General features: G+C 45.3%; 1 protein-coding gene across 1 annotated transcript in view; it reads left to right on the top strand.

Moving 5' to 3' along the window:
- Nucleotides 1-18,116, top strand: part of LOC115475094 (uncharacterized protein KIAA2012-like) — a 92,820-nt gene that overhangs the window by 21,203 nt on the left and 53,501 nt on the right. The window contains exons 4-6 of the mRNA XM_030210833.1: nucleotides 5,706-5,902; nucleotides 8,534-8,723; nucleotides 9,075-9,214. Of these exons, the coding sequence (XP_030066693.1) occupies nucleotides 5,706-5,902; nucleotides 8,534-8,723; nucleotides 9,075-9,214 (527 nt within the window). The remainder of the gene's footprint in view (nucleotides 1-5,705; nucleotides 5,903-8,533; nucleotides 8,724-9,074; nucleotides 9,215-18,116) is intronic.

The following is an 18,116-nucleotide window of genomic DNA, read 5'->3' as shown; positions in this document are numbered from 1 at the left end:
AACACCCCTAACCCCCTCATAGGGCTTGATTACTTTTTAGAGAGGTTTATCTGAGTGTCTCTCCCTCCAGGGATTCAGATAGAGATTGTTCAATTATAGAATACTAGTAAAAAAAGGCCCATTTCTGTTTGAAAGGAAACGGGGGTTAGCAATGTTTTTTTTGTTTTTGTTTTTGGTAACTATAGAGTTTGTCTGTCTCCCCTTCAAGTTCCAGGCCCCCTCCTTTAAAGTTTCTGCCCCCTCCCTCCTTTAATTGTACCTGCTCATTTAGATGTTGCACTGCTGTCTGTGAACCTCGTCCAGCTTGCGCTGTTGTTAGTGCTGCAGGATCGGGAGGGCGGTTCGGGGCAGCGTGAACCTCATCCAGAGAAGGCTGCAGTTCATTCTAGCTTCTTGCGCAGCCTGCTGGAGGCTTTTTGCTTTGGTCGACGTCCCCTGTTGAGGCGCCCAGACGCTCTCTTCACCTTTTTTTTTTTTTGTTATTGCGGGTCCGGAGGGCGGTTCGGGGCGGCGGTATGGTGTGTGGCAGGTTCGGGAGGGTAGCTGTGTCGGGCCGGCGGTATTCTCCTCAGCTGGGCTGCAGTGTCTTGCGGTGCGAGCGTTATGATGGCGGTTGTTGAGCACGTTAGAGCACGGCAGGTTCGGGAGTGCGTCTCGAGCCTTTTTGTTTGTTTTTCCGATTTTTTTTTTTCTTTTGCACGTGCCAGCAGCCAGTTCCTCCGATCAGCTGGGTTTAGTGACGTCATTGGGTTTGATGCTGCCTAGCAGACCACCTCCGTGCCGAGGGAGCCATGGTCCCTAGCACATTAGAACGTTGGAGGTGAGTTTTATTATATAGGACTAGCATGTCAGTAATGAAGCGCCTGTCTTGGTATAATTCATGTATTCGTCAATTTCAATTTACTTATTTTAAGTGTCACTGTAGTAGGAGCTAGGTGCCTATCCCCTAATACATGGACACTTAAGATAAGTAAATTGAAATTGTCAAATGCATAAACATATGCTAAATTATTTAATCCTACCTACAGCAATTCACTTTTAGAGTTCTTACGAAGTTGGGATAAAGGCACCAAATCTATGTAAATTTTAAAATTAAAAAAACAACAACATAAAATCGGATTGATGATGACTTAAGGTGTGCTCACCTATTTTCACAATAGGGGTGCATCCCTCAGTGGAAGGTCACTCTGATGGTCCGTAAAATTACATTATATATCTGTCTGAATAGATTTAATTTATGCAGTGATATCATATTGTGTGTGGAAGACGCCACTCACTGCATATTCTAACAATTGACAGTGGATAGGCCTTGAGAGTACTTATGGTAGTAATGAAGCGCCTACATTTTGGCACACCCGCTTATGCCATGTCAATGGAAGTTTGAATGGGCACACCTAAGTGCCACAAGGTATGTGGGTAACTTATAGTATTCCATAAGTTACATGCGTAAGTAGGAGACATGCCCATGCACTACATGCTGTGTTCCAAAATAGCGTGTAGTGCAGGAGCGATGCCCACTCACTGCTGCTCATTGTGGCTCCTTACACAAAATGTCCTTTAGAATCACAACCACCATTTTGTGAAAGGAGCTACGACAGACAGGAGGAGCAAGTGGGCATCGCTCCTGCCCATAGGACCTCACTAGACCACCAGGAATCTACAAACTAGGCCTGGGGGAGTAGAGATGAGCAGAGGTAGCTTGGTCAGGCCTTCAAGACTTTTAAAATGGGAGAGAGGGGGATCAGGAGCACAGAGGAGAGAGGGGGAGTCGGAGTTGGTGAGAGCACCTGCAAAATTAGCTCCAGACTGTCAATGCCAGTGCCCAGACGTGGACTTGACATCGAATAACCGAGACTAATTCTGCCTGCAACGATTAACGTTTAAAAAAATGCTGACTACCATGAGCTAAATATTGACTGGTGTGGAGGGGAATAATTGAACGGTGCCGGTGAAATACATGGCCGGCGATGTATTTTGGCAGCGCCGCAAACAGCTGGCCAGACCCGTATTTTCGAAAAAGATGGCCGGTCATCTTTTGTTTCGATAATACGGTTCCGGCCAGCCAAATGCCTTGGATTTGGCCGGGGTTTGAGATGGCTGGCCATCTCAAACCTCAGCCAAATTCAAGGCATTTTTGCCGTGGGAGGAGCCAGCATTTTTAGTGCACTGGCCCCCCTGACATGCCAGGACACCAACCGGGCTCCCTAGGGGTCACTGCGGTGGACTTCAGAAAAGCTCCCACGTGCATAGCTCCCTTACTTTGGGAGCTGAGCCCCCCAACCCCCCCCCCCCCCAAAACAACCCACTACCCACAAATGTACTGCACCCACTAAAACTGCTCTCCAGGGACCTGCATACAGCCTCTAGGACTTATTGCTGCTGTATTACTTTGGCACACCAGTTCATACCTGAAGACTAATCTCTCTGAAAAAGTCCTTTCTTGAAATAACCACGTTTACTCACAGTTAACTGCAGATCAGAGGTTGTGCCCCACTGGCAAAGAGTCCCCTGGTACTAAGATTAGCAGTAAGTCAGAGCTGGCACAGTGGTGTACAAGACCCTCTTTCAGCTCCATTCAAGGTAAGAACTACGTTCTCTGACGTGGGTAACACAGGAAAAGGATCTAAAACTGTCTTACAAAAATGGCCACTACTGCATGGACTACAACAGGAAACAAAACAGGGTACACTCTGACCCAGTAAGCAGGGGGAAAAGCAGAGCCTACCAATACCTATACCCACCACAATGCATTGCTGATGTGACTCTGCAGTGCAAATAACAGAAAAGATGCCACACTCACCCCAGAGCCACATCACAAGCAGGCAAAGGCTGTCGGAGGACAGAACATATTCTGCTGTCATGGAGGTGGGTACGGCATTAGAGGCTGGCAAAAAAGTATTTGTAACCTGTTTTTTATGCTGGGAGGGGGTTGGTGACCACTGGGGGAGTACGGGGAGGTCATCTCCGATTCCTTCTGGTGGTCATGTGGTCAGTTCGGCCACCTTTTTGAAACTTGGACCTGAAAAAAAAGGGACCAAGTAAAAGCGGCCAAATGCTCTTCATCGCCAAGTTTTTTTTCCATTATGGGCTAAAGCCAGCCATTTTGTCACCCCGCCCATGCCCGCCCATGTCCTGCCTTTGCGTCGCTGCCAACACGCCCCCTTGAACTTTCGCTGGCTCTGCGACAGGAAAGTGGCGAAGGTGTCAAAATAGCGGCTTCGATTATACCGATTTGGCCGCTTTTGCGAGATCGCCAGCCATCTCCTGATTTGTGTCGGACGATGGCCGGCGATCACTTTCGAAAATGAGCTGGATAGTCTTTATCTGCCATCATATTCTAAGTTTCTGTATTTGAAGTAGAAATAATGGAAGCTGTGGTTTTAAAAAAACGTGCATTTTCACTCATTAATGTGCACTGCAATGCACCTATGTGAATAGGGGTGAGAGTGAGTTGCCAAGGTCTCAATGAATGTCAGTAGTGGAGTGAACTCATGTTTAAGAATGTCTAACCCTTGGGCCTCTCCTCACCCTAGAAAAGGTCCTTTTAAGAGCACCAGTAGCAGGAAGAATAACAGAATTTAGATAAAAGCCTCCTTTTTATATTCTGATTTGCTTTATTTTATGAGGAGACATTAAGGCAACAAGAAAAATCCACTGTTTCCATTAACTTTTCAAAATCCAATGAATCAGATTTAAGAGCTAGGCATTCACAAAAATTGCAATTATCTTGCCTATACTTTTGAATTTTGCATTTTTGAGGTGCAGAGTATATGCTAGAAAATTCTGGATTTCCTATATTCCCTCTGCAGGATGCATGCTGCATGATCCAGAGAATATATTAAGTTGAAATCCCAATATCTTGAATGCATAGGTATGACAGTGTTGTCAACTTAACTCCATGGGCCCAATATTCAGTAAGACCTTATCCAGGTGGGAGCCCCATTTACTGTGGACATTCTCACAGTTTCAGCGACACAATTCAGATAATGCCACCAAAAATCTGGAAAGACCACCTTGAACTACTCAGGTAATGCTGGGGCAGACTGGTGGCAGAGCTGGATTTTATCTGGGTATAAGCAGTATTCAGCACCAGTACTTTGATATCTGTCTGGTTAACTTAAAGCAGCCTTTTTTCCATCTTAAGTTAACCAACTGCTTTATTGTCCCATGGTTTGCATTTTTGGGGATTTTGTATGGGGTGAAATAAAAAAGGTTCTTCCTATAACTGAGGCCCTAAGTATAAGCAAAGTTTGGTTATATCAAGGATTGACAATTATAATTTCGTATATTTGGGGGTTTCTAAGGCTAGAATTAAAGCTTTACAGGTGATACAAAATGCAACTGTGAGGGTTTTGGTGGGTGTATCGAAATGGGCTCATATGACTCCAGTTTTGAAGCAACTACATTGGTTGCCTGTTTGTTTTAGGATTCAACATAAAGTACTATGTCTGCTTCATCAGACTGTGGACATGGTGTTTGCATTCTGTAATAACACTGTATCAGCAAGGGGGTTAAGGTCTGACTCAGTGAAGAAGATAGCAACTGATTCATTGATGAGAATACTGCCGGGTGTATGTCTTCATAAAGGTGGTTAATAAATCCCAATAAGTAAACTATGCTCTCACGAGGGCAGTGGCTTTCTCAGTTGCAGGTCCAGTTTTATGAAATGCCTTGCCTGGCCACCTTTGGCTCTGTGTGAATGTGAGTCAATTTAAGAGGTTTTTGAAGACTTTTTTTTGTGCAGGCTTTTACTATATGATGTCGTTGCTATTAACTGTTCTGCTTAAGTTTTATGCAGATTGCCTGTGAAATGTATGTGTGTTACTATTATGTATATTTTTGTTGTGAACCGCTTAGATATAAGCGGGATACAAGTTTTATAAATAAATAAATAAATAAAATAAATTACATTCTCTGGCTTCATCTGATCCTCTGGACAAATGGCGGCATCACTTACTGGACATATTACTTGCCCTTATTGTTCAAATGATTATTGGCAATTGGAAAGCTGCTGCATTGTTTAACATGTTTTTTTGGTGGTGCACCATTTCCATAGTTCATCGTTTGGAACATAAGGCTGACGAACATACCAGCTGACAGAGGATTATTGATAAAATATAGGCTCCAGTTATAGACTATTGTGACAACCCATGACACTTCAAGAGATTTCTGGGGGACTTATCAGAATTTATGGATTATTACTGCACATGTGAACAAAGTTAACCAACTGGTGCTGAATATTGCCAATACTCAGATCATAGTGCCAGATCTCTATACTCAGGTTTTCATCACCGTGGCCTGGATAGTGGTTGGTGCTAAAAATCCAGTTATATCTTCAAACACCACCGCTGATATTTTAGAAAAACACCAACCATGGAGTTTAAATATCAAGCGGCTTATCTTTAACCCCTAAACCAATATATTCTTGAGGCATGAGACATTTGGCATCTGGATGGAAAGTATAAACAAGGGTGGGGGGACATCCCTTGGCAGGGGCAGCAGAACACATTTTTGGTTGGAGGGGCAAAACAAAACAATCTCCAACCCTGCCGCAAAGCTCTCTAGTTGCTAATGCTGTGTTGGACAAAATATTGGTAGGAATGTAGTATTATTCTGCTAACACTGACATTATGGATGGTAGAGTCTCATTAAAATATCATGTCTATAACCTCAAACTCAATACAGACAACATGCTGATCCCACAGGTTGGTGCGGCCCTTTACAGGAGAAGCACAAGAATAAAGACCTGGAAAGAAGCTGGGAAGAGAACAGTAGACTGAGAAAACATGAAGCGCCACAGCTTACTAGGGTTTCAGTACAAAAGCTAGATCTAAATCTGATCTCTCAACCTAAGAAGGAACCCACCTGGAAAGTAAATGAAGCATTCACTGGTGTTTCAGAGGTAACCTTCTAAAAAAGAAAATTTTTCATAGATCACTTTTTCTGCATCCCATATCATGCGACAAGACCCACAACATGAGTCCATTCCATTCCACAAGCAACTAATACACAAATAATTTTACTGTCAGTATTCTGGCTCTAGCACTACAAGACTTGGGAACTTTCTCAACTGTATTCCAAGTTGGGCTATACTGAATACTCATTTTTGATTCAGCCCCAAAGAGTGTCCCAAAAACATTCGTATTTGACTGATTTATATTCAAATACAAATAATCCGGGGCTCTACTGTGCTAAATCCTACTGAAATAAACACTTGATCTCTGATTTCAGGTTGCCTCTTTTATTATTTGTTATGTTAAAGCTCAATGTGCCTTATTCATATTCGGTATCCGTATTCGGACGAATAACATTTTTCATTATTTGTATTTGGCCAAGTAGTAAAATATGCTATTCAGTAGAGCTCTAATTCCAAGGACTGTTTGAAGCAAAACAGCCCAAGGAAGTTGAACTGTTCCATAGTATTGTTGGCTTTACTAAGGGCCCTGTTTACTAAAGTGCACTAGCGTTTTTAGCACACACTAAACGTTAGAGACACCCATATATTCCTATGGGCGTCTCTAGCGTTAGCAAATACTAATTTTAAGAGCATGCTAAAAATGTTAGCGCACCTATATCACGGCTTAGTAAACAGGGCCCTAAGTATATATCTACTTATAATTTTAATTCTAATTTTCTTTTAGTCATACACAGAAATGTGCATTCATTTGAAAGGATATGGGAAATGTCAATGATGTTTTCTATGTTGCTCTATTGTTTTTAACACAAAACAGAAAAAAAAATGTTTGGGAGGGTTTTTTCTGCTTTCAGTATGATCGTACTGGACAATATACAATCTTCATTCCCTTCGACCTTCATGGTGCCTGACACACACCTACCTCATTCGACCACAATTCAACCTTGTATTTGTTATCAACCGACTGGCGAACGCCTTTACGGTACCATGTAAGCCACATTGAGCCTGCAAATAGGTGGGAAAATATGGGGTGCAAATGTAATAAATAAAATAAGTAAATAAGCTGCAGGAAGCCGGTGGGCAAAAGCCCCACAGTTATTACGCTGTCAATGCCTATGATTTATCGTCTTATTTATGGGTAGCTTTGTAAAAAAGGTTTTCTAGTCTTTCCATTTCAACCACCACATCTAATTGAGACCAGGAATCACTTTATTTGACTGAATATTTACAAAAAAAAATCTAAGGAAATATTTCTTTATGGAAAGGGTGGTGGATGCGTGGAATGGCCTTCCAGTGGAGGTGTTAGAGATGAGAACTGTATCTGAATTCAAGAAAGCATCGGACTAGGACAGAGGATCTCTGAAGGAGATTATAGATTTTCGTAGTTAATGTAGATGGACAGACTGGACAAGCTGAATGATCTTTATCTGCCATCATTTTTCTCTGTTTTTATGTTTCCATAATAATTACAGTTCATGTCTCTTCCTGATTTTCATGCTGCTGCAAATGCAAAACTATAACTTAGAACATTAAGGGGCTCTTTTTAGAACATTAAGGGGGGCATGGCTATTTTCAGCCTTTTTTTACCTGCTGTGGTAAAAAGGGCCACAGCGAGTGGCAAAAACAGCCCCCGCTGCTGGCGCAGGGCCCTTTTTACAGCAGCTTAGTAAAAGGACCCCTCAGTTATTTTAATATATACATGGAGAAGAAAATTTTCAAAGTAAGTTCTCAGGTAACAAAGGAGTTACTCTGGAAAATCCCCAGGGCTGGAAACTGCCTTCACATCAAAAGCCAGAAGTATACATGCACTTTCACTACATTTGCACTTTTAGACAAGGTAAAAGGGAAAAGCCAAGAGGCAACGTTAAGGTGAGAAAGGGAACGTGCTTGTGGGGGCTGCATACATCCCTGCACCTATTTTTGTACCTGCAGTGTTTGTCAGCCCAAATTTGAAAGAGAAACATCACAGGGTGTTTCCCTTTAAAAATTAGTTGTAGGTCTTTCTGGGGTAGTTAAAAATTGCTACCTCAGTAGTATGGTAAAAGTGTGCATGGTGAATAATAATAGATATTTTTACACTAGTGCATGACAACACTAACAAGTGGCTGGAATGGTTTTCTTGCTCTGCTGCCACACACAATGCCAAGCAGCAATAGTCGCACCCTACTCAGGTAAAAAAAAAACCCAAGAAAGACATCGACCCTGTAACCAGTGGCGTAGTTACGTGGGGCCATGGAGGCCTGGCCCCCCCCCCCCAAATTTCCTCTGGGCCCCTGGTTTTGCTGGTGGGGGTCCCCAACTTCCGCCAGCTGAAGCCTTATCCAGCGCTGGTCTCCGGCGCCACCTTGTTGCCTGCCCTGCTCTGTCTTCCCCTCACGTCCGGCACGCTCCTTTTAGTGAAACTGACCAAAATGTGCCCCCCCCTCAGGCTCTGGCCCCCTCCCACCACGAGGTCTGGCTATGCCCTTGCCTGTAACTGTTTCTTAAGATATCTGGAGTGGGTTGGGTATACTGCCTCTACACAAGGCACGGGTAAAACTGGCTGTGAGAGACATTGGCTTTCACAGCCACTCTAGCTCTAAAATGCAGTAAAATGGTTTTCACTCTGCTGGTTCCTAGGACAGATGGATGGAGTTTCACCAAGGTGAAGAAGAGCTTGGAAAGGGGAAGCAGGAACACAGTGAGCAGCGGCACAAAACTGCAAGCAGTTTTGGCAATGATAATACCGATGCTTCTCAGCTTCAGAACTACAAGTCCCACTTCACCTTCTACGGAGGGCCTTTCCCAGGAAGAAAGCAGCCCCACAAGGGTAAGCAGTACAATCAGGGCCAGGTTTAAAAGTTGGGTGCCTGTCGGTACTGCAGGAGGAGGATCCCACCAAAATGTATCAGCTGTACAGGAAAATGTCTTCTAGATGGTGGTAATGTTAATGTCTGTTATGAAGGTTGTATGAAGGTTATAATCTAAAGCATACACAGGAATGCAAGACTAATTTGTATATAAAATATACCACAGTAAAGGTCTAAAAGTCTAAAATAAAGACCAAAAATATATTAAAAAAAAAGAGCATACCAAACTTTACGTCATACTGAATTGGACCTATGTGTTTCCTCTCAGAAATTTCTAATCTGTCTATTCGCTATCTCCTGTGCATTCACAGTTAAACAGGGACGCATGAAGCACCAGCAGGACAGAGATGACCAGCCCTTGGAAATTCCTAGTGAAGGAGGCCTCTTTCCCTCTATCACATCTACTCTAGGTCCTGAACATGGAACAGTCAAGGAGGCAAAAACACAGGAGGTTAGTTCCATGTGTCAGTCCCAAACTGCTGCAGCTGTTGCACTAAGGAAGAGAATTGAAGAAAGACAGCAGACTGGTTCTGTTTACTGGGCCAGCTGAGGTCCTGCAGAATCATGTACTGCTTCTCTGCCTGCGTTCATTCAAGAAACAAACTGACAGTGATCTGGGTCCCCGGGCAGTCAGGATCATTGAGCTTCCCTCTCCCCTCCCATTCCCCCTCCTCAGGTCCTGCTGCTTCCCTGTCCCTCTGTGTTTAAACTGCACTGACTTTTTTTCCTTTAGTCCGGATGCTGCAAGAAGAGCTTAGTGTCCAGGTACCGCAAACCCTCCTTTCTTCTGTGCGGGCAGGGGCACCGGCAGCTATACTGGCCGTCTGCCACTGACACCGGAACTTCCTTCTGCCACGGCCTGCCCTTGTGGAAGAAGGAAGTTACTTCAGAAGAGGGGTGGGCCGCACCAGAGAGAAGTTCTGGCATGGAGGAAAAGTGGGGTTTGGAGATGGACGCTTGGGAGGGGGAGAGAGGGGGGCTTCCCGATACCGGTTCCAGTCCTGGGCCTGGGGACGGAGGGAAGAGAGGGATGTCGGGCATGTGGGAGGGAAGTACTGGGCTCCCCACTGCCCTGGGCCTTCGGGCACTGCCCGGTTGCCTGTATTGTCAGTCCGCCCCTGGTTCTTTGTTCATTCATTATTTGATGCTCTTTAGTTTTGCCAGCCACTGCAATTAGGCTTTGGTTTATTTGTACTCTATTCCTGCTCAGTAGGAGCCTGTTGTATAACTGCACCTGGATGCCTATGTTTCATTACAGAATACTAGTGTAATTCGGTATCGGTACGCCAAACATAGATCTGGCCTCAGTGCAGGCATCTAAATGCGATAGGGATGCATGTAACTTAAAGTATTTTGTAAGTTATGCACAGAAGTGGGATCCCATTCCCCACCCTTGGGTACACCCCCTTGGAAACAGTGCTATGTATGTTAAGAAGGTAATTGCGGACTCTGCTAGCAGTACACATGCCCATGTAAATGTTAGTATTCTAGACATTTACACGTGCAATGGGCATCTTAAATGCTGGCACCTAGATTATAGAATTGCACTTATATTTTATTTTATATCAATTAACATAAATTACACAGGTATTCACATTATATGTAACAGGAAATATTAGGGCTTTGATTGAAACTAATTATGGAATTGCACTTAAAATGACAAACCTAACAAAAAAATCAATAAACTCCAGTAGAAGTCTAGAAACATTCCAGAAATAAAAAAGCCTTTTCCCGAAGCATAAATAATCTCTGTTTAAGCAAATGTCCATGGTCTACCGAAAGTGAATTCCAAAATAGCAAGCCTATTTTTGGCCAGTTTCAACTTAACCGGTCAGCGCTTAATATCGGTTTATCCGGTTAAGTTGGAACTGGCCAAAAATAAACTGGATATTCAGGGGGTCTTTTATGAAGCGGCAATGCAGTCTTACCACTCACTAATCCAGAACTACAGCTGGACTACCGCAGCAGCCCAGCGGTAGTTCCCACCTCCAGTGTGCGCCACTTTCAGCTCTACAAAAATATTTTAATTTTACCCAGCAGTTACCACAGGAGCCCTTACCGCTACCTCAATGAGTGGCGGTAAGTGCTCCCACCAAAATGGCTGTGCAGCAAGTGGTTCACTTGCCACACGGCCATTTCTTTAAAAAAAAAAGCCTTTTACCCACTGAAGTAAAAGGGGGCCTGCGCAGGCCCCCTTTTACCACAGCTTGGTAAAAGGATCCCCCAATGTGGGTCACCGGAAATGGCCCAGCATGAATATCCGGGCTCAGCACCGACTGTGGGAGGCAGCCTGGCTACCTCCCGCAGTCTGAATATCAGCCCCCCTAATTTTTAAACTCTCTGGTTGCTGTCTGTTAAAACTCAGCACAATCCAAAACACTTAACCAAATGTACACCAGAAAACAATAGGGGCTCTTTACCTAGGGGGTTGTTTACTGGAACTTAGCTTGAGTTATCTGCAGCAGGGCCCATAGGAATAAAATGAGCCCTGCTGCAGATAACTCCAAGTTAAACTTTAGTAAACAGGGGGGGCTAATGAGATACCTTTGCTGAGAAGTGGATTAAATCAGTGAAGGAAAATGAAGTCTGTAATAAATCCATTCTTTCTGCTGTCTGCACCAAATGTGACATATGCACAAGGAAAAAGTGTTGGCTTAATTTTCCAAATAAATAGTTCAGCAAAAAGTGTACTTTTCTGATCATCATGTTGGTGAAATAATGTCTGCAGTAGAAGGGTATGACAAACTGTTTAATGCAGGGTTGTCCAACCTCAATCCTCAAGGGCCGCAATCCAGTCAGGTTTTCAGGATTTCCCCAATGAATATGCAGGAGATCTGTTTACAAGCACTGCCTCCACTGTATGCAAATACGTAGATCTCATACATATTCATTGCCTAACTATCAATAACGTGACTGCCGCTCACTTGATTATGCTATTTAAACTACTTTATTTATATACTGCATATATTTACTTTAATGTACTAATGACTGGTATACATGTAACTTCCTATAATCGTATTTCATTCATTCATCCTCACACAATGGGAGAAACGCTACGTTAGCGTTGGGTTGAAATACTTTAAACAGAAAGGTGCTGTGTACAGTTTTAGATCCACCACATCAAGAACAGTGGGGATCGGTGTTTGAATGAAGGATTGCAGTTACCCAAGAAGGACAGATGGACGGGCTAGCAGATTGAGCTATACTTTCTGAAGACCCGCAGGGTGAACATTTGTTGGTCCAATTCAAAGGAAGTTTGCAGCAGATACCCAGAAGGATTGCTCAGAGGATCAGTTTGTATACTGAACATTGAATTTCAACTTGGAAAAGATACGTGATAGAAGTGAAGGATTATTGGAGACATCGGTGACATCGGTCTAGAGATGTCCTTAACTAAATCAATGTTCATGTATTTCTAATGTACTAATTATAGGGTTATTCTGTATTGCCAAGTTCCCTGTTCTAACCCAGGTAATATGTAATAGAGATATTATACTCTAAGAGTGTGTGAGGATGAATGAATGAATGAAATACGATTATAGGAAGGTACATGTATACCAGTCATTAGTACATTAAAGTAAATATATGCAGTATATAAATAAAGTGGTTTAAATAGCATAATCAAGTGAGCGGCAGTCACGTTATTGATAGTTAGGCATTAGATTGTGCCTGGATTGGAATAAGGGAGATCTCATAGTAGTATATGATACATATTCATTGGGGAAATCCTGAAAACCTGACCTGGTGACATGGTTGGACACCCTGGTTTAATGAGTGCAGGTTACCCCATCTATGCGTTTTAAAGTGTGAAACTCATTTAAGTTTAACATTTGAGTGTAAATGCTCTATACATTTATTCCATCCTCTAGCCATATAGGGATGAAGGGTGTTTAGCTCTCAGATGTGTTAGAGGACATGAGGAAGCTTGTACTTGTATGCCATTCTTACAATGCAATGAAAACAGCACCTCTATTTCTGGTGCTCTTAATCTGACACAGATGGCGTCATTTAGAATAGTTTGTATTATCTGCCATGTATTCAGGCAGCTTTAACCTGTGTACTTTGCAGTAAAGTTTTCAGGATTAACAGGAAGCTTGTAAGGAATGTTTTTGGCCTCATAAAATATACACATACATGTACTACCCAGACAGTTAAACCAACAGCACTCCAACATGTACAGTTTTTCCTGAATTTCAACTATGTTCTGCATTATAACAGTTCTTACAGCACACTGAATTTGAAACTGGAAGTCTACCTTCCCCAAGGCAACAATCTTAGTACTGGATATTCAAAGTTGCAGACAGGCTGACATATATTGTAGAGAGATAGGTATGGAATATCTGTAGAATGAGCGGATTTATTGTGGAGAATGGTGCTTGAAGATCGGGCATAAAGAAAAAGGCAAGGGTGGAAGGAAATGCTTGTAAGGGTGAAGAAGGAGTCCAGAGCAGCATGCTCTTAGAAAAGATGGAGAGTCTGCCTTGCAGAAAGGAGGAGAAAAGGAGGCCCACAAGGCTAGAGAGCAAGGAAAGGGACCAATAGGATCAGTGCTTGAGATTAGGTCACAGTGAACGTTAGTCAAGGTCACTGAAGGCAGCACTTGATTGGTGGGACAGGATCACATGTATCTGACAGGATTTTAGTGACTGTAGAGAAAGGGTCACATGTAGGGTTGACCCAGATGCAGACTGACCACTTGGGCAACAATAGAACACTACCTCCTATCCCATGACTATCAAATTTCCTCTGGAGTCTTTCATGAGGTACTTTGTCAAATGCCTTTTGAAAATCCAGATACACAATATCAACCAGCTCACCTTTGTCCACATGTTTGTTCATACCTTCAAAGAAATGTAGTAGATTGGAGAGGCAAGATTTTCCTTCACTAAATCCATGTTGGCTTTGTCTCATTAATCCATGCTTTTGAATATGCTCTGTAATTTTGTTCTTTATAATAGTCTTTATCATTTTGCTCTTCACCAACGTCAGGCTCACCGGTCTCTAATTTCCTGGATCACCTCTGAAACTTTTTTTAAAAATTGGCATTACATTGGCCTCCCTCCAGTCTTCTGGTACCATGCTTGATTTTAAAGATAAATTACATATTCTCCGAGGACAAGCAGGCTGCTTGTTCTCACATGTGGGTCAACATCCGCGTCGGCCCAGGAAACGGCAAATTTTCACCAGGAAAATTTAAAAGTTTTGCCTGTGCAGCGCGCACCGCACACGTGCGGACGACTTCCCGCCTGTTGCGCAAGCATGCCTCCTCAGTTCTTTTTTGTCTGCGACTAGGTGACAGGATTTTTTTCTGCTGTCCTCGTTCTTGGCCCAGGAACAGAGTCTGATGACTATTTCTTTTATTATTTTAGTCATTAAAAAAAAAAAAAATATATATATATATATATATATATATATACTGTATATATATATATATATATACTAGTAAAAAAGGCCCGTTTCTGACACAAATGAAACGGGCGCTAGCAAGGTTTTCCTCGGAGTGTGTATGTTTGGGAGAGTGTATGTGAGAGTGAGTGTTTGAGTGTCAGAGTGAAAGTGTGAGTCCAATCCATGCTCCTCTGTCACCTGGCCCCTCCATTCATCCCTATCCAGCAATTCCGCTGTCTCCCTGAGGCCTGCCCTGCAATCCATATGCATCCATGGCCATCTGTCCCCTCCATTCATCCCTATCCAGCAATTCCCCTCTCCCTGAGTCCTGCCCTTCCAATCCATGGCCATCCATGCTCCTTTGTCACCTGGCCCCTCCATTTTTCCCTATCCAGCATTTCCCCTCTCTGCCTGAGGCCTGCCCTGCAATCCATATCCATCCATGGCCATCTGTCCCCTCCATTCATCCCTATCCAGCAATTCCCCTCTGCCTGAGTCCTGCCCTTCCAATCCATGCTCCTCTGTCACCTGGCCCCTCCATTCATCCCTATCCAGCAATTCCCCTCTCTGCCTGAGGCCTGCCCTGCAATCCATATGCATCCATGCCCATCTGTGCCCTCCATTCATCCCTATCCAGCAATTCCCCTCTCCCTGAGTCCTGCCCTTCCAATCCATGCCCATCCATGCTCATCTGTCACCTGGCCCCTCCATTTTTCCCTATCCAGCATTTCCCCTCTCTGCCTGAGGCCTGCCCTACAATCCATATCCATCCATGCCCATCTGTCCCCTCCATTCATCCCTATCCAGCAATTCCCCTCTCCCTGAGTCCTGCCCTTCCAATCCATGCCCATCCATGCTCATCTGTCACCTGGCCCCTCCATTTTCCCTATCCAGCAATTGCCCTCTCTCCCTGAGGCCTGCCATGCAATCCATATCCATCCATGCCCATCTGTCCCCTCTATTCATCCCTATCCAGCAATTTCCCTCTCTCCCTGAGTCCTGCCCTCCCAATCCATGCCCATCCATGTTCCTCTGTCCTCTTCCCCCTCCATTCATCCCTTTCCAGCAATTGCCCTCTCTCCCTGTGCCCTGCCCTCCCAATCCATGCCCATCCATGCTCCTCTGTCCCCTGCCGCCTCCATTTATCCTTTTCCAGCAAGTCCCCTGTCTCCCTTCCATGACCCCCCCTTGCATCCATGCTCCTCTCTCTCCCATGTCCCAGCCTGGCCCGCCCTCTTCTCCCCCCCCCCCCCTTCGCATCCATACTGTCGTTTCTCCCCTGCCCTCCCGCTGCCATTGTTGTACTTTAGTGGCCACCCTCTTCTCTCCCCCCAAATTGTTTTTTTTTTTTTCTTGTTTTTAAATTTACCTCCGTGGCGGTTCCGGCAGCGAAGCGTCAGGGAAGGAGGCGGCGCTCTCGACGTCTAGCCTTCCCTTCGCTGTGTTCCGCCTTCTTTTGACGTCATCCTTGACGTCAGAAGAAGGCGGAACACAGCGAAGGGAAGGCTAGACGTCGAGAGCGCCGCCTCCTTCCCTGACGCTTCACTGCCGAGCGTTGCGATTGGTTGAGTGTCATTGCTCCGCCCTCGACGTCATCACGTTTGACGTGTGGGCGGGGCAGACACAATGCGATCTCACCCCCTTCACTTAGAATGTTGGCTAACTAACAGAGGCTTCATTAGAACGTTGGAGGTGCGTTTTATATAGAGAGATATTTTCCCATAGTTACTTTTAGTATTTTTTTCTCTATTTTAAGTTTACTTTCTTTTCGACGCGGCCGGCCTTTAGGCCGCACAGTCAGGTTTTCTCCCTTGTTTTGCCCTTCTCTTTTTTGGCACAATCGCGTCATTTGATTTTGCCAAAGCCGTTTTTCTTTCCATGTCATCGAAGACACCCAGCAGCTTCAAACGTTGTACTCAGTGCAACCGGACCATCTCAGGTACCGATACGCACGCCTGGTGTATCCAGTGCCTTGGGCCCGACCATAGCCCAGCCACTTGTAGTCTGTGTCTTCATATGAACAAACGGACCCAAGCGTCTCAAGAAGCCCAACAATGCTTTTTGGGGCATCGGTACCGAGGTCGGTGGCGTTGGCGTCAACATCAAAAGGAGTATCGATGTTGGGAAGAGATGTAATGGCTGCTGAGAGACCAACTCACGCTGGGAGCAGTGAGGCATCAAGTGGGTCTCCACCTGCCTCGAGGCCTCCTGTTATGAAGGCCCCCCAGGAACAACCTTCGTTGGACCTGGCCCAGAGGAGACGTGAGGATTCCATGTCCTCCTCATCGGTACCGGGGAGTTTCGATGATGGGTGTCGAGCGAAGGCGAAGAAGCACCGTCATCATTCTTCTTCGACACAAGGTACTGGGAGCTCCAGGGCGTCGAGAGAGTCAGCACCCGAGAAGCGTCAGTGCTGAGAGGATTTCTCCCCCTCAATACAGGAGGTGCCGATGCGTCATTCTCCTAGCAGCCCAATACTTGCTCCTGAACCTCCACGGATTCTGACACACCGCCTGTTCCATTGACCCCGCAGCTTTCTCCGATGGCGGCTCTCGACGAGAGCATCCTGGCCTTGTTTCCAGAACTTCTGGAGGGACTGCTACAACAGTCATCTTCAGTGTCGGGGGTGCTTGCGCCTTCTGTACTATCTGCTGCAGCAGTGTCTGGCCCTTCTCCTGCGGTGAGATCCCCGACTGTCTACAGCATCAGCGTCGGCTGCCACCCAGGTCGACTCTCCTTCGACGTCGGTGGAGGGAGCTTTGCCGCAGTCGGACCGGGTGTCGGCCTCTCGACATCGCCATAGAGGACATCGTTCCTCGGCGTCGAGGCAGGTTCAGTGTCGAAGTACCTTTACACAGGTTTTATCCGACACTGAGCAGGAGTGTTCATGGGAGTCAGAGGAAGATCCCAGGTACTTTTCTTCTGATGAGTCCTTTGGGATTCCCTCTGATCCTTCCCTTCCGCCAGAGAGGAGACTATCTCTACCGGAGAGTCTGTCTTTTTCCTCTTTTGACCGGGAAATGGCTACGGCTATTCCTTTCCCTGTGGAGGTTGAGGATGAGCCCAGGACTGAGATGCTCGAGGTCCTGGATTATTCTTCTCCACCTAAAGAGGCCGTGACAATTCCTCTGCATAAGGTACTGAAGGAAGTCCTTATGCGAAACTGGTCGGCCCCTCTGTCTGGCCCTGTGGTCCTGAAGAAAGCTGAATCCTAGTATCGGATCCACGGTGAACCTGGATTGATGAGGTCTCAGTTACCCCACAATTCCATGGTGGTGGACTCCGCCCTCAAGAGAGCCAGGAGTTCTAGAGACTATGCTTCAGCACCCCCAGGCAGAGAGGCTAGAACTCTTGATTCTTTTGGGAGGAAGATGTATCAGGCCGCTATGCTCGCCGCCAAGATTCAGTCATACCAGCTCTTCACGAGCATGCACTTGTGGGACTCGATACGGCAACTGTCGAGTTTGGTTGAGGCACTCCCTACGGAGCTGGCTGAGCCTTTTTGCCAGGTGGTCAGGCAGCAGAAGGCGTGTCGAAAGTTCCTGGCCAGGGGTACATTTGACACTTCTGATTTAGCATCCAGGATCGCTGCTCAGGGTATAGTGATGCGCAGACTCTCATGGCTGCGTTTCTGACCTGGATCATTCTGTCCAGCCGTGAATGCCGGATGTTCCTTGCCGGGGGACAACCTTTTTGGTGAAAAAGTAGAGGATCTTGTTGATCAGATCAAGAAGCATAATGATGCTATGGATTCTCTCTCCCACCGGGCGCCTTCTGCTACTGCCTCCTCATCTAGGAGGTATTTTGGAGAAAAGAGAAGTGCTCCTTATTCCTATCCTAGGCGTAGGTACACTCCTGCTTCTCGGCAGCCTGCCCAGGCTCAGCCCCAGTGCGCTCGTTCTCATCAACAGCGTGCATCTAAGGCCCATGCTGCTCCTGGGCTTTTGACTGGCTCCAGTTAAGCA

The sequence above is a fragment of the Microcaecilia unicolor genome, chromosome 7, assembly GCF_901765095.1.
Source record: "Microcaecilia unicolor chromosome 7, aMicUni1.1, whole genome shotgun sequence".
Classification (NCBI taxonomy): Eukaryota; Metazoa; Chordata; class Amphibia; order Gymnophiona; family Siphonopidae; genus Microcaecilia; species Microcaecilia unicolor.
Note: the sequence above shows the minus strand (reverse complement) of the source record. Positions and strands in the feature narration are given on the sequence as shown.